We start from the raw sequence: 18,025 nt of genomic DNA on the forward strand, positions 1-18,025 counted from the left end.
TAAAAAAAAAGAGACGTGGCTTTCAGACTCACATTCTCGGGAATATAATTACAAATAGTCGGTTTGCCGAGTGTTTGCATTGCTTTCTGCCTGCGAATGGCAGCCATGAATAATTGAAACGAATTAAAAATGCAATTGTCAAAGTGGGTGGTGGGTCTTTCCCTGCTGTGTGTGTGTGTGTGCGTGTGTGTTTTTCCAAAGGTCTCTTTAATTTTTTTTCTGGGGTTCATTCACTTGTCGTTTTGTGCGTTATGTTTATTAATTCATTATATAATTATTACACACTGGCACATACACTCGCAAACACACACTCTGAACCCTCGGAAGCTCTTAATGCTGCTCGCCATGAATATTGCATACTTTCGTGCGTTGCACATTAAATGTTTCGGACGGGAAATGGAATGGCTGACCATAAACCGAATTTAGAGCACAATTTTCAACCAATTCTCTTCACCGATTTGCTGACAGCCTGCATCACGAACCATGTGGCCCAGGTAATTTTCCAAGCGGAGAATTAATAACGCCAGAATGGCCAATTCCATGTGGGGAAAACAAGGCTCCTCCGGAATTGGAATACTTCATCATTCTGTCCATTAAGAGCCCATTCCCCACAGCGGCTGCATATGCGAGCCATATATATTGTTATGGCCATTGGTCATAAATCAATTATTCAGTTAACAATTCTTGCAGTGGCATTTATATGTATGTTATACTATATATGGGTAATTTATTGCGGAATTGGATGAATTTTAAAGCAAGTAATTAAGCATTACATTTTTAATGATTGTTCAGTGCCGGGTTTAGTCTTGGAGTAAGGGCGTGTAAAGTTTTAAGATCCTATTTTCCCCTGATAATAACACTAGTTTCATTACCTTAAAAAGAAGGAGCAAAATCACCATTTTCGATCTGGAAAATGAAGTGCAAATTACTGAACGGCGGCCACAAAAATAAATTGTGAATAATTTATGCCTCGCATAACTCACCTGCTTAGCTGGTGCTCCGGCTGCTGCTGGATGAAATCCCAATCGCCACCTGTGGCCCCTTGAGAGAATCCCTGAAATTGATGATCCTGGCCGGCAGGAATTATTTGCCATTCAGCAGCATATCCTTGCAGCCATTCGCAAATGAATTACAACTCAATTGCGGCACTCGTGTGTCACCCATGATTCATTCCGCCTGTTGCTTCTTGTTTCGCAAGGACACTCTCACCCATGTGTGTGTGACTGATATATTTATTCAAGTGCTGAAAATAAATAAAGGGAAAAACGGAGAAAATACATGGCATGGCAGCGGAAACAGCATCCACGGAATAGCGAAAGCGAAATGGTATGGAAACTGAAAAGTTTCCGCCGCCAACTTGAGCGGCATAAATTTGCGGCGTGTTTAGTGTTTAGTCAGCTAACTTTTTGCAGCCACTGTCAGCGTGGGACATTGGCCAAAGTTGGCCAACTCTGAAACAAATGGCAACAAATTGTAAATAAATAAAAGTTTTTTTTTGTTTCTCTTTTTCGGCCACTCGGGGGCCTGTGCATACATAAATCCCATTGAATAATGCCGATCAATTTCCCGTAGAGCCGGACAAAGTTTTTCCAACAGTGTATAGGTTACAATTGGGGATAAAATTGTAGTATCTAAATTAGGAGAAAGTAAATTGTAGACAAAGGTAATTAAAGTATTCTAAAATAAAGAAGAAGTTCAACTTTATTTTGTTTGAAAATGGTTGCTTAGATATTTCTTTAAAATATATATTTTAAATATAAAGAATTTAGAAACCTCTATATAGCTTCCCAAGAATACCCTGTATTTTCTTATCTTGACCTCAAATGTACACTGTGCAACATAATTTGCAATTAGATTGTGTCTGGCCAACTTCGATGTTGGACTTGATTATGCCGCTTCAAACGGTTTTGTTTATGTTTATGGAAATTGTTTTCCCTCCTGCCACGGGAGACTTTTCCTGCTTGTTCCTGTTCCTACACCCTGCTCCTTGGTCCTTGGTCCTTGGTCCTTTAGTTATACGCCCCCTGGCAGGATTATCCCCCAGTTTATGCGCTTAATTGTTGTTTGCCTTTCGTCCGGCTGTACTGGTAGTTGTCATCCCAGGATGTGGGGATGTAAGGATGCTCTGTGGCCAGCCTGATGTTATTGTTACGGAAAGGAGAATGCAGAATGGGGAAAGGGGAGAGCACGTGGAAAGTGTTTGCTGCCATTCTGTTTTCGGGACAAGTTAATCAGATACCAGGGATCTGATTGGGTATCAATGGACCCGTCTTGTTTGCCCCCGAAATTGAAATGCTAAACCCGTGTGACCAAGGACATGGTCTCGTGTGTGTTGGTGAAATTTTATGTCTGCCATTTAGGGAAATATATATCATAGATAGATGCTTTTAAATTGCATAATTTATTTGACTAAATTCCTAGATAGTATATTTTCTTGCTTCATAATTTTTGAATAATTTATATATTTACACATTATACAAACTTATCCTCATTGAGGCTGACTCGGGCTAATTAGTGCCAACACTGGAATTATGTGTCCAACATGGCTTAAGTTCTAGGCTTCGGTTGAGCCCAACTTCTGGCAACTAAATCTCATGTCGAGTACTCATTATCTCAGTCGCATATCCAGGATATATGTGCCGCTTGTCCGGGTGTATCCTTTTGTGTGTGTTAATGGAAAAAGTTAGAGAAGCCTGTTGCTGGATCTTTTGCAATAGATAAATCACAATAAACTGCAGTCGTTTTTTTTTGTTCTGACACAAAAAAACTTTTCTCGCAATCCCAGCTTAAAATCCTTGAAATTCATCTTGTAATGCAAACTAATATGCATTCTGAGCCTGAGTGAGTCCTGGCTTAATTACACAACCTAATGAGCAAAAAACAAAGGCAAAGAACAAACCCAATATTAGTTACTAGAAAACCTAAATTAATAAGGAAAGTTAGAGAGTTGCAAGGCTCTAATAAACCGTTTTGCTTTAATAAAATTCAACATATAATATAGTTAAATAGTAATGAACTTGGGAAAATATTTACAGCAGCCTTCTTTATATATTATAGATATATTCTTCTGATCCCGCTTTGTAGAAGCCAAAGTAATGCAATTGACTAGATGAGGCATAGCCGCTTTTATAAAAATATTCACATTTTTGGATCGATAAAAACACTCGATTCTCTGTGCTCTCAGCTATTCCGACATCTTGCCAAATTCATTAGTTTTGTTTTATATATATATATAGCAGGGATATTCAGTCTATATATCTTTATTCCTCAGTCACAACGCACAGACACTTTATATAAAAAAAATGCAAAATAAATTCAAAATCAAGAACCGCTCGAGTTGAAAATTGACGAGCAACTGAACTCGATGGAGTGGAAATTTCTTGGCTTAATTCCTGTTTTCTTTTTTTTTTTTACTTCTTGCTTGTTGTTTGTTGTTGAAGCTGCTTAAAAATTGATTAACACCTGGCCCATAACGAGCCTCAAATTACCGCGAGGCGTCTAACTGCTTAAAATACTTGGGGGGGAATATGATTTTCATTGCTTTGAATATATCATCTTGGAACTTAAAGCTTGTTGTTATGTGCCTAGATATTTAGCACCTTGTTTCGATTCGATGAGAACTGTGTGTGTGTGTGTGTTTTTTTTTCATATGTGTACCATTCAAAGGTAACCCATTCATGTTTTGTTGGAGAAGTGGTTTCAAGAGCTGTTTAAACTAGACGATTCTCTGGGCTTTAATGCATACTCTTTGAGGTATTTTTGGTTTTAATATTTTAAATAATTATTTTGGTTAAAACATAAGAGAAAAATGTTTAGAAATGAGTTAAATGATGTCAAATAATTAGTTAATTAGGTGTTGAAAGTTTAATTCAATTTAAAGTTAATCAACCATTTCAAGTAGCTAGCTTTTTAGTGGGATTTTTGCAGCTTAAAATATAAATTTACCCTTTTTATAATAAATATCTTTTGTAGGGTATCATTAGCTTCGCTTTAACCAACTCAATCCCCCATTGAGCCAAGTATTTAACGTACTTTGGCCTTGTTTGCTCTCTTTGTGCATCGACTATTTCAATTTTTTTGTGTTGCTTTTTTATCAGTGGCATGTTAAATGCCCTAATTTCCCGGTCCCCGTATATTGACTTTTGGGGCCTGTGAGCGGCTCTGATGCTGCCTTAGCACCTCGGTGCGATCTGGAGAGTAGCATTATGGCATTATCCCATTATGCCCGAACTCTGGAAAAGCCAACGAGCTGTGGCCTGTCACTGTGTATGTGTGTGTTGTGACATAATTGCAAGTGGATATCAAATACTGTCCCTTGATTCCGGTTGCTCTGGCTAATGCCGTTCATTCGATTCCCCTCGATTCTGTTCGATTCCATTCGATTCGATTCGAGAGGCTGTCATGGGCAGGCTGACTATTCCCAAGGTCACTTGGTATTGGGGGCGTTGGGTGGGGTGGGGTGGCATGGCATCCTGTCCCTCGCACATACAACAGAATCCAAATACCATTTCATTGGAGTGTCAAAAGTGTCAGGTCAGTGGGGTGCCGAAAGGCCACGCGAATTTATTTTTAGGAAAGAAAAAAACAAACACATATTTACTTGGGGAAAATCAAGAAAAAGAGTGGGAAATATAACAAATAAATTTTAAGCGAAATAAAGAGAAAAGAATTGCTATAAAATCAAGCATGTTGAAGATATAAAAGTAATATTTAATACATATAATATATAATCTATATATAAGTAGAAATACATTTTGTGAACATAGTTCTCTGATATAAAAATATATATCAAGTATGTTCATTCTTGTACCCTTTCAGGGTATTTCAATTATAGTCAAAAGCATAAAACACATTGAAGGAATCATTTCCGACCCTATAAATTATATATATTCTTGATCAGCATCAAAAGCTGAATCGATGTAGCCATGTTTGGGAGACAAAAAAATTTGCCATATTTTTTTTTAATTTTATAAGGGGTAACATTGTTAAAATTGTCAAAAAAAAATATTGAAAAAATTTTAATTTGTTAAATTTTTAAATTAAGTATGCAGATTTGTTAACTTCATTAAAACTAACATAGGACTGCTTTTCGATTTAAAATTAATGCTTTTTTTGGCGGAGTTATGACTTTTTAAACTTTGATTTGTCGAAATAATTGCCGTATGAAAATATTGATAAATATTGATTAAAAGAACGCAAATATTTTAATAATAATTATTATTTATTTTTGATCCGATCCTTAATTCTTTTGCAAGCTGCAAGGGTATATACGCTTTGGTGTGCCGGAATCGGTTTCCATTTTTATTTTCATTTTATTTCCGGCATTCATAGTCCAAAAAATTACGTATACGCACTGTTATAAATATACCCTTGCAGGGACTTTTAATTTCAGTCAGAAGCCTAAAATTAAGTAAAGGAGTCATTTCCGACCCTATAAATCATATATATTCTTGATCAGCATCCACAGACGAATCGATCTAGGCATGGTGTGGGAGAAAAATAAATTTGCCATTTTTCCCAAATTTTATAAAATTGTCAAAAAATATTGAAAAAATTTGAAATTTTTTAATTTTTAAACTAAGTATGTAGATTTGTTAACCTAGGAAAAAATAACATAGGACAGCTTTTGGTTTTAAAATTAATGCTTTTTTGGCGGGGTTATGAGTTTTTTTTAATTTTGATCTGTCGAAATAATTGTCATATAAAAATATTGATTAAAAGAATGCGAATATTTTAAGCATTATTATTTTCGATTTTCGATCCGATCCTTAATTCTTTTGCAAACTGAAAGGGTATATACGCTTTGGTGTACCGAATCTAGCTTCCTTTTTGGTTTAAATTTTATTTCCGGTATTCATAGTCCGAAAAATTACGTATACGCACTGTTATAATTATACCCTTGCAGGAACTTTAAATTTCAGGCAGAAGCCTAAAATTTAGTGAAGGAGTCATTTCCGACCCTTTAAATCATATATATTCTTGATCAGCATTAACAGACGAATCGATCTCGGCATGTTGTGGGAGAAAAATTTTTTTGACAATTTTTTGCAAAATTTTATAAGGGGTTACATTGCTAAATTTTTCAAAAATTGACAAAAGTTTTAATTTTTGGATTGAATATGCAGGTCTATTAGCCTTATAAAAACTAACAAAAACCTGCTTTCCAAATTGAAATTAATGCTTTTTTGCCGGAGCTGTGAGTTTTTAAACATTTTATTTGTTGAACAAATTTGTATATGCAAATATTGATAAATATTGCTTCAAAGAATTTGAATATTACACGCGTAGTTGTGATCGATTTTCGATACGATCTTATAATTTAATTGAGTATCTATACTTGAGCTTTTCGAAGCAGTTTCCTTTCTTGTTAATAGTGAATATTTCCTCTTTGTATAGATGCAATGATTATATGAATATTTTCCATGACATTTTATAACATTTCTGCTGATATACCTCTCCATCTCGAACCGTTTTTGAATATGAATATCAATCACTGAGAATAAAATCGATATCTCTATGGTTTATATGTATTTCTATATACAATATATACATATTGTGAATATATATTTAAATTATAGAATTATCGATGCATTGCAGCACCTTTTCTTTGTTGCATTTATTTCTTTTTCTGACCTGACCCATCAATCCTGCTCTCTCCCGTCTCATTTTCTCATTACTTGTCTGTCACTTTTGATAATTGCATGACGCGTTCTACACGCGACTTGAGAGCGATTCTTCGAATGCATTGCTTTTCCCCGGAAAACCCCCATCCCCACAGGCACACAGACTCTGTATACATACATATGGATGTATGTATGTGTGGGTGTGTGTAGGGGACTATCGATGGCTACAAGGATTCGCACTTAACCTGCTCCACTTGCAGCCCAACTTGGCATCGATTGAGATTGCAGGGAAATGCGAGAAAAGCGAGAGAAAGCCGAAGAAAAAAGCAGCTCGTCAAGTGGAAGCAATCGCTCAAGTTGGCAACCCTTTTTGGTGTGTGGTGTTTGTTATTGTTTTTTTGCTGCCACCTGCTGACGTCACCACTGACCCACTTGCAAGTCGAACTGAATTGGAATTCAAAGTGCCCCAGCTAACCGAAACGCCAAGGAGAAGATGCACAGCTAGAAATTTCTTAAATACATTAGCAAGTTTTAAATAAACAATTTAGGAGCTTTAATTACAATAATATAGCAGTTAAATGAAGTAGCTAGATGAAGGTCTAACAAAATATTAATTGTCATTCTATAAATCGGTTTATTGTCAGTTAAATCATATTTTTTATATTTGTTCCCTTAAGCTCTTAGGTGATTTATTAATATTTCCTTAAATTTAAGCTTAAACTCCTTCCTTAAAAAAATGAGGCAACTTATTCCCTGGCTAAGATAAAAGGAGATGCTTACCCTCTGCTCGCATTTAAATCTCTTTGCCGGCTGGCAGTTCGTTTCGGGTTCCGTGGCCATTGATAAATATGCCAAATCATCGGGCACGTCCTTAGACTCCTGATCAGATCTCCAGGACACGTGCAGCAGCTCCCTCTTTCGAATGGGAAGAGAGTGCGAAAAAAATGGGACGAGGAGAAAATTAAGCAAGGACCAGGAGGTGAAGAGAACAAAAAAAAAAGCCTAGGGAGTGGGATGAAAAAGTTTTTCCATTCACTTCTTCGTTTTGTTTGCCGAGTTATTCTGTCAAAATTTATTTAAATATTCTGCCGAATTTCCCGGAACACTTTCGGCCCCTTGATGAAGTTCTCAAACCACCACAAAACAAAAAAAAAACGTTAACGTTTCGCGTTAAATAATTTCCCCAACAATCATTAAATGCAACAAAAACACTCCTTTTCTCCAAATAAATCTCCCTCTCTCCTCCCTCTTTTCTGGCAGCGACAAATGGCAGCAAATTATGATGTTCCCTCCGAAAGGGAAAGTCCTGTCTAACCCTGTCCTGGCCCAATTCAAAAAGCCACCCAATTTCAACCCAAAAAACAACCCAATTTAAACCCTTACCCCATCAAGCGTAAACTCTTCTCTGCTTTCTCCCAACAATTTTCTTTCTTGCTCCTTTTTCGACAACTTTTCTTACTGCCAACAATTAATTGAAATTAACATATTTTTCTTCTTTTATTTGAGACAACTTATCAGGCCATCCCTCACGTCTCTCTCTGTCTCTTTTCCCTTTTGACCAAGTTAATTTTCAACAAGTTTTTCTACTTAAAAAAAAATAAATAAATTCGAATGCCGCGGATTAATTTTCAGCGTCTGTGAAGAATGAAACGGAAGTAAGCCATTCGGACCAATTAAATCCTTGCCGAAAGTTTTGTAAATTGATTTTCCACGTAATGCAAAAGCTTTGTATTTCCTGGAATATTTCTAGTTAAGCAGGTGGATAACTTTTGCATTACTCGCAGTTCCGGGAAAAATTTTAAGCCGTTTAACCAAAAGGATTCAATGCATTCCAGGGAAATGCGAAAAATTCAAAAATTTGTCTTTAATGGAAATACCAAGATTTTAAATGTTTTATATAATTATTAGTTTTACGTTAAAGGCTTAAATAATTATATGTGTCTTTCCAAAATAATATTTATCCTAACGTTTATATATTTTCGTTAACTTGTTAATGTTTTCAACTTAGTTATCAAAGTTGTTGCAAATTAAGTAAGGTATTTAATCGTTGCCACTAAATGTCATGATGAATTGCCAGTTAAGCTGAAGGGAAATTAATTTTTCAAATATTTGTATGGCCTGTAAGTGAAACGCTTTCATTTTTGTTGCACCTTTAATGGGCCAGACTAAAAAGCAGAGAGCAGCATTGGAGGTCATGAGGGAATCCGTGGAGTTCCCGGAATGAGAATGAGCCAGGGGAGATTGGGAGTGGGAGATGGCAGGTTTTTGCTCACACAGACACATAATAAGGGCATTCCTCATACGCCACCGATTCCGCAGTTCCTGTGAGTCTGAGTCTTTTCTTTCAAAGCTGTGTTATATATATGCCCTACCACAGAGGGTATTATAAATATGTAGAACTAATACCTATTTTTCTACATTTTCTGCAAGACTTTTTGATTAATATTTAAGATATATTCCTTACTCTAGGGTATTTCCTAATTCATCACTTGGTTTTTTAGTATTGTTACTGTTCCCCGTCGTTTGCTGGCTTTATGAAAAATTATACAAAACTTTTTACTTAGTGGCAGGCGGGCTCTGAACAATTACGAGGCCATCAGGGAAGTAGCTGGCTGGAAAATAAAGGGGGGTCAAGTCCCAAGTCAATGGGGTCCTCGGCAAATAAATAATGTGTGTTTGTGTGTTTGATTTGGCCCCTTAAACGATGCGGAAAGTTGAAGGAAAATAAAGTGTGTTCGAGGTGGGGAAAAATGGAAATTGTCCCTTGTTCGAATGGCTGGCTTATCGCCGCAATCTGTCAGTTTTCCACTAATTAACCAAAACGGCAAACAATGTTTCAAAGATTTATGTGCATTTTTCAAATGGCGGAAGTTTACGTAATTACTTATCACCAAGAAAATGCATAAATCAAAGGTTGCAATTTACAGTAGCTGTGAATTTTCCAAGCATACATATTTAAGAAATTTAAATATTTGACTTCATGTCATGTTAATTTAAATACCTTTTAAATGGTATTCTATTTTAAAATCTTATTCTTATATTCTATATATATTTATATATATATATATTTATATATATATATATTTATATATATATATATTTATATATATATATATATATATTTAAAACCTATTTCAATTTACAATTTGTTTATAAAACAATAAACAAAACTCTTAGCCTTGTTACTTTTTTTGATGAACTCAGCTGGAAAGTAGGCAACATTTTTGTGGGAAATGGAAAACTCAATGAAAAAATCTCAGCCCAGAAGCGGGCATTGCATAATGCATTTACATGTCGCTTGTCCCTCATCTTTTGGGTTAGGAAAGCTAAACCGGAACCGGAACCTCAACCTTTACGAAATAATTACGCACTTGGGAAGTTCCCTTTCCCGGTAGGGAGTAGGGAGTGTAGAGAGGCTCCGTTCCAGGCCATCACCTTGCGCCGCACAGCCTGTTAACCGGGAGGGAACTTTTGGCATTTCTATGGAATTCAATTTCAAAGCTATATCATTTTCATTTAATTTCACGCTTTCAATTTGCGACCCACACAAACGGCGCGCTTTGTCCAGCCGCATCCCTTTTTTTTTTTGTATTTTTTTATTTTTTGTTGGGGCCACCGCCGCCGACCTCATTTTTCCACGTCGAAGGTATGCCATATAATGGATTTCTGCTCTTGTTTTCTTTTGGCCACCTATTGTCTGTAAAACGAAACCCGCCGGGGAATCCCCGCCGACCCCGGTATCAAACTGTTCCCGTTGCGAACCGCATTGCTCGTCAATTTAGCACTTTCAACTGCACACACGTGCCACCCTCCCTCGTCTCCTTCTCGGTCTCAGTCTCGGCTTCGGTCTCGGTCTACGTCTCGGTGTGTGTTTTTGGAATGGATTGAAAGGAAATAGTAGAGAAAGCACAACAAAAACAACATGGAAAAACTTTACGAAAAAAAGTGGAAAATAAAAACAAAAATTAATGGTAAACGACAGCGAATATCCATGACCAGGTGAAAGGGCTAGTTTGAGACAACGAATGGAGTTTACCCTCTCAGAATAAAATATTAATAGGTACTTTATGGTAATAATAAAGCATTTTTCATATTAAATATTTCATGAACTTACCAGCTTGTATCTTTTGAATACAAGGAAATATCTTATATCAGTTTTCTTTTCGTAAAAAACCAAACAGAAGGATAGTTTTGATAGCTATACCTACTACCTATCCTTTTTTCAAATCAAATCATTTTAGAAATTATATAGTATGACAATAGAAATTGTATTTCTTCTGAATATATACAGAATTTTCCACCAAATGAAGCTAATTATCCTACCAACTTCCAATATTTACATTCTACTGAAAACTTTCAGTAGTTCTATGGTTCGTACCTTGTGATTTTCCATATTTTCTTTCGCCCCATCGAGTTGCCAGCAGTTTTTCATCAGAAATGAAAAGAAAAGAAAAAAAGTTAAGCCCTCACATACAAACATTTTTAGCGTGTAGATGCCGAGGGCAATAAAAGGATTTTTCAATTTACGAATATCCTTCGGTTTGCCGGTTTGCTTTTGTGTGAGAGTTCACTGTATGTGTGTGTGTGATTGAGACTTTCACGAAATTGGTCAGCAAAAATGTTGTTTGGCGTGTAAATTGAGCAGTTTTTTGCTGCCCGCTTTGCCATTGTTTGTTCGTTTGATGCCGCGAAGAGAAAACTGCGGAAAATGCTTTTTAATCATTAAACTAACGTAATCAATTCTCCCATTTCTCTCTCTCTCTCTCTCTTTCCCGCTGGCCCTTTTGTAAATTGCGATTCACAGGGAGAAACTTTTGATTAATTAAAAGTAAAACAAAAGGTTGAGAGCCAAAGCCAAGAACAACAACAACAACAGCAAGTGGCATCCAACAACAACAACAAGTAATCTAACCAGGAATCGACGCTACAACGACATTCGCGGAAAGTTGTCCCATTTCTAACAATTTTCTCCTCCAGGAAACAACAATAACAAAAACCCAGAATACATATATACAAAAACAAAATAAATTAACGAAAAAATACACAGAAAAAAGAAACAAACAAAACAAATAACAAGGAACAAGAACTGTTGGCCAGAAAATCAACATCGAAATGGAATTGGGCATCAGAATTGTCAATCAGCATTTAGCCAGAATCAACAACAATAACAACAGGAACTACTACAACAACAGAAACCAGCACTTCAAAACCAACAAGAATAACTACAACTCCAAGAGCAACAGCATTCAAACCAACAACAATACTAATCGAATCTACAACGACGAAGACAACAACAACAATCCCAACAACAACAATCGCACAATAACAACGATATCAACAATACTACCGGCCATAACAACACCAACTACAACATCAACAAGCAGCAACAGCGAAAGTCAACCAGCATTCTACAACATTGCAGCCATATTGGTATTAGCAACTAAAAATGGAACAGCAAAGACTGTCCAGCGATCAGCTGTCGGTGGCCTCAGGTTCAACAACGGTCGCAACAACAACAGCAGCAGCTGCAACAACTACCCGCTCAAACTCAACAACAACAAGTTCTAAGTCGAACAACACCAGCCCGGCTAGAACAACATTTACCAATAATTTCAACCAACAACTGCAGGCAACAACAGCAGCCACCATGCAACGTCTACGTACAACATTTACGCGTTCGCGAACACCAACAGGTGCCGAGATGAAAATGCAGAACAGCCTGGAGGTACCCAAACAGGTAAAAAAGGTGGATCGTTAATTTTTTGATAATTCCAATGTTCCGATTGTTGTTCTTGTTCTGATTGTTCAAACGCATCATTGTTTCGTGTTGGTGTACTTAATTGTATATATATTTGTACAAATTTAAGTATAATAGTTCTATACATATTAATATTTTTGTTGTGTTGTTGGTTGGACTGTTTTCCTTTTTTTTCTAAATGAATCGTTTGTTGTTTGCATGTTTGTTTTGAATTTGATCAGTTTAATTCGTTTTGCTTTCGACTCGGTAATCCTACAGGGATTCCTATCTTGGATTCTACCTCTGCACAATCAATAAACTCGATACCTTTACACTATCCTTACTAACCCTGTTGATAAATTCGATTGAGAGCATGCTATATTGTGTTCAACATATGTTGTTTTCTCTTACGTTTCCGTTGTCTTTTTGAGTGAAACTAGCAGCTTAGACTGGCATCCGCCCTAGTTTCCAACCATGTCTCTGACATTTTGTGACCAATCCCCTCAACCATGTTGTTACAGGTTCGATCAGCCTCGTTCGATGAGATGCAACTAGAGGCACAGCGTGCCTCCTCGAGCCTGCTCAAGCAACAATCCTCATCCTCGGCTTCGGCGGATGAGCGATCCTCGGAGGCTGGACTGCTCCAGGTGCCGTTGGCCGCACACCAGCAACGATCTCACAGCTTCGACTCGGCGGCTGTGTCCGCAGGCAGTGATGATTCCGGCACCTTTCTGGAGGTGCCGCGTCGCCTCAAGACTCGTCGCAGTTCGTCCACCAAGACGCCACCGCCCTGCATCCACTGTCACTACCTGGAGGAGTACGAGCGCCGGATGACGGCCGAGCAGCGCTACTTTATCGATCATCGTGAGCTGAGTGCCCTGAGCAACACCAGCTCGGAGGCAAGTGAGGATGAGGACAACGATGATGATGACGACGATGGTGGTGGTGATGATGATGACGAGGAGGGCAGTGCGACCACAGAGGCCACCGAGGGTGAGACCACGGAGACGGCACCCGAGGAGGTGGAGGAGGAGCCGCGCACCGAAGTGGAGTCTGAGCATGATCACGATCCGGACGATGATGCTGCCATGGAAATGGACATTCGAATTGGCAATATGAGCCTGGGCAGCAGCATCGAAGATTCACGCACCCACATTCCACGCCAGATGCGTCGCCACACCATCGGCAGCAGCGGGCACACCACCATGACCTCCGAGGATGAAGGCCTGGAAGAATCAGACAATGGATCACCGCACTTTGGCAATACCCTGCTGCCACCTCAGCCGACCACGCCCTGTGGCATCACCTTCACGCTCAGTCCAACCAATGGGGATTATCCATCGGCGCCGCCAATTCTACCCATTGAGCCACCATCACCACCAATGTCACCGTGCTCGGGGGCCAGGCTGCCGCCCACCATGATAACACCACCAACGATCTCCTCGCCCTGTGCATCGGCGGATGCGGATGATGCTGGCGCTGCCATGGGTCTGCCGGTGCGAGCCAGACGTCGATCGATCTCGCGACAAGAGGCCATATTTGTGGAGCCCACGGGCAACTCCTTGGAGAATGTATCCCACGAGGAGGTGGACAACAATAACAAGTCATCGGTGGACACTGCCGACTCCCTGGATGAGGCCTCAACCATGGCCACTTGTGGCTCACCGACGGCAGCTGGTGCCGGAGCAGCATCATCGAGCAGTCATCACAATGCTTTTGTGGTGAGAGACATCTACCTGATGGTGCCGGATTTGAAGCGAGATCGCGCTGCCTCCGTGGATTCATGCTTCTCGAAGCTCTCCTCTGGTCCCAAGGCCGAGGAGTTGCAACCAAGTGCCGATGGGTGCTTCCTAACCGTTCCAAACATCAATGCCACCCGATCCCGATCGGTGGATATAGTGCTACCAACCGATGAGCAGGCGAGATACAAGGCTTTGTCCATGACCGGATCCACAGCAACCTATGCCGATGGGTATGTATTTAAGGATATACTAATGGGGTTTCCTAATTTATACTTTAAATAATTTTCCACTTGAAAGGATTCTTTGGAGCTAATGTTTTCTTTATATATATATTTTAACCTGGTCCTAACTCTTTCCAATCTGTGAAGCAAAAAAAAGGGAACCAAAAGAACCCTATATTTGTAACACATTTTATTGTTTACTTTCGCCTTTGCTTGGCCTGCCTTCGACCCTGACTCGCTGGCTATTTTTGAACCGACCAAACTTTTAAATTGACTCATTAAAACAAGCTTTACACGTGGCCCCCCTGTAAGGATTTTGGGATAAGCCATGGGACGGTAAGGGATGTAGGATGGACAGGAGATGTACATAAGCCAGGACCCATAATTGCAACTAAACTCTGTATTTGCTATCGCTCTCTTTCTGTTTGTATCCACTTGACCTGAGTGAAAACCTCCGCCTTCTGCTGAGATTTTTTTTGGTAGGACGAGGTCCTGGCAATCCGTGTGTGACACGTGTGCCACTCGTATTACGGAGCGACATGTGAGACCCAAAAGAGTGTTCCGTGTGCGTTTGGGGTCCTTCGTCGGTGATCCAACTCCCGCCGACTTAAGCCTAATTAGAAGCGAAAGAAGGCTTCACTCAGTCCTAGTTGCTGTTGCCTCTGGGGCCATTCATAATTCCCGCCAAGTTGGCCCAGAGCGGACACTGGCTAACCCTCGGCATGAATAAATTATGCTCAGTCTTTCTTAAAACAAAAAGGAAATACTAATAAATAAAAAAGAAACAAAATTTTAACACTGAAACATTCATAATACTTGAAAATAAATGGGGATCTTAAAGTGGTTTCAACTTGAAAGAAGTTATATCAATTAAAAGGCCTGATTTGTAAATTCTTCCTTTTAAATTTTAAACATTTAATTTTAAATAACATATAAAATGCATACACCAAATATCTTGCCTATTTTGAGCAGTGTTATTTGCCTAAGCAAACCAATTTTCTTGAATAACGAAAAAAGCCGCTCATAAATAATATTCAAACAAAGTGTCCCATGACCGCTGTCCATTGTCCATTCACCACTGTCCGTTGTCCGTTCTCCCGTGTCCGTTGTCCGTTATGTCCTTTATCCGCGTATCCCATTGCCCGAAATGACAAGGAGGAGGTTGCGTGCCGAAAGCCGCCCCATGGACTAGGTGTGAGAGTGACGAACCACTTGTGGCCAATTTGTTACGCTGCACCACCACCACCAAGCTCCAGTCACCATCCCCCAGTTCCACTCCAAGTCGGAGGACTCTCTCCCAACTCCCAACTCCCAGCCGGTATATGGATATGGATAATTCAGAACTTTCCTCTGATGGATTAGAGAGATTAGGCGTCCTCGTGTGTGCTTACCCGTGGCGAGAACTTGCCCAGAAACTCGACTCGGTTCCACGGAAAATTAATTAGCTTAGTGCAGGGTTTATCAATGGCAACCACCGAATGGAGCCATGGCCGCTGGGATATATTTATTCATTTAACGGAAAAGTTACACCCATAACTGGGGAAAAAGTTGTACGAAATGAGAAAGGAAATCAAAGTGAATTAAAGAAATCATATAATTATTATTTGGAAATTAGTAGGCAAGGGAAAAAGCATTAAACATCTTCGTTGGAGTGTTATTTTAATGGTTTTATCATATTATATATTTGTATTATTTATTGTATATGTATATTTAATTATTTTAACTCATTCTTGAATTCCTTTTTCTACTTTCAGGTACGTACAAAATGTTTAACCCTTGACCCAGCCCCAAGCTTGCACTCAGATAAGTACTGATGTTGAAAATTCATTTTATATTTAAATATTTTTAAGCAGCCATTTCTGCTTTTTTTGTCTTTATGCGGGTATATCTTTCGTTTTTAATTTCCGATCCATGTTGTTCCAATTTATGGCCATTTATTGTGCCGAACATGCCCATTAAAGTCCCCCTCTCTCTCTCCACCACGATATATATCCCACCATTAGTCGTTCCCCGGGGGCTATATAGTATGTATATTCCAGTTGGAGGCCGGGGGATATATTATGCTTGTGCGGGGATCCCCTCATAAAGTTGGATTTGTTGATTTACGATACCGGAGCGTGACACGTTATTATCTCTTCTGACTGAGAATTAAGTATTGACCGCACTGACAACTGGATATGTTTAATTTGCTCAGACAAACCCTTCCCACCTTCCCCCTGTTCGGTATCCTTTTTGCCCGATAAAATTGGAAATATTATAAAATCACTCAATCATGCGACGCATGCCGGACACTGCAGTCATTCTTCTGACTTTCGGATGTGGTCTACACTCCAATCTTGACTTCTTCAACTTTGTGGCTTTCATGCACACCAAAGAAATTGTGTTATTTATTTAAAATAATATAAAAATAATGTAGGAATAGGTATGTCCTTGGGTATTATAATTGTAGTCAAAAGCTTGTAATTTATATATAAATTTATCTATCTATATAAATCCTATATATTCTTGATCAGCATCAGCAGCTGAGTCTATATAGCTATATCCGGCAGAGAAATAAAATGTTTAATTAATTTTAAATTTTTTTCAAATTTAATAAGGGGTTACATCGTTAAAATTGACAAAAATTGAAAAAAATTTAAATTTTTAATTGTGTATGCAGAGTTGTTAATCTTACAAAAATTTGCAAGGAACAGCTTTCCGATTTGAAATTAATGAATTTTTTACTTATTTATGAATGATTTAAAATACCAATTTCCTGATCCAATTTCAAACTGCAAGGATATATAAAATTCGGCTTAACGCACTAGATTTCTTTCTTGTTTTTATATATTTATTATTGAAAGGCCTTTCCAAAAATAAATAACAAATTTTCTAAACTATATCAATATCTTAAATAACACATATTTTATTATTATTTTTTTTTCTCAAAATTATAACTTTTGATTCCTCCCAAAATTTCTCACAGTACAACAGTGTCATCCTTCCATGGGAGTCCTTTCTTTGGTTTCTTGCTGTCTGTCCCCGAGGCGTGTGCGGTTCATTCATGCGTCTTTGGGTCCTTAGACATTCCGCCGGTTTCCCTCCTACACCTCATCACCTACACCTCCCTTTCTACCATTTCCACAACAACAACAACAATCAAAAACAAACCCAACAACAATAACAATAACACGAGAGTCAGAAGCAGCGCCATCGAACAAGAAGAAACAAAAAGTTAACTTAACTTTTATGACAATGGGACAAATAATTTTATGAAAATACTCCCCCGAGGGGTACTATATATATATATATATGTATATATATATAGAGAGAGATAGAGTGAGAGAGAGAGAGAGATAGACGGGGTTTTCTCAAACTTTTCCATACATGAAATTAGCATACAACGGTCGGGGGATACGCGATTGTGTTCCCAATTTGCCCTATTCTCTGATTTAGCAAACTGTTTTTCTTATTATTTTTTTTTTTTGCACGGCGGGAATTCCCCGATATTTAGAGACTACATTGTGAGTGTGTGTCAGTTTGTTTTATGCCGGAATATTTTTTAGGCAGGTATCAGTAAAGGTAAAGAAATAGAATTCTCGCATTTGTGCGCATATGATTCCCAACTTGTTTTAACATCCCCGGAACGAAGTGACTTCTACCGACCAGGTCTTAGAAATGTGTTGTGTTACAAAAGTTGCAAGTCATTGTTTACTAGTGTTC

General features: G+C 38.4%; 1 protein-coding gene across 18 annotated transcripts in view; it reads left to right on the forward strand.

Moving 5' to 3' along the window:
* The window catches only part of rdgA (retinal degeneration A), a 118,892-nt gene that overhangs the window by 65,323 nt on the left and 35,544 nt on the right, over window positions 1-18,025 (forward strand). For 9 of the 18 annotated variants that reach the window (XR_015272428.1, XR_015272429.1, XM_086836239.1 and 6 more), the window contains exons 2-3: window positions 11,428-12,360; window positions 12,882-14,332. Coding sequence is in view for 16 of the 18 variants with exons in the window: in XM_086836239.1 (XP_086692365.1) it covers window positions 12,070-12,360; window positions 12,882-14,332 (1,742 nt within the window). In the remaining 2 variants the exon portion in view is untranslated. Of the gene's footprint in view, window positions 1-11,427; window positions 12,370-12,881; window positions 14,333-18,025 lie in introns of all 18 variants that reach the window. The other 9 variants (XM_086836240.1, XM_086836244.1, XM_086836230.1 and 6 more) reach the window with 2 other exon arrangements.

This window comes from Drosophila serrata, unplaced genomic scaffold (genome assembly GCF_035046125.1).
Source record: "Drosophila serrata isolate PLE 108 unplaced genomic scaffold, ASM3504612v1 contig_276, whole genome shotgun sequence".
Taxonomy (NCBI): Eukaryota; Metazoa; Arthropoda; class Insecta; order Diptera; family Drosophilidae; genus Drosophila; species Drosophila serrata.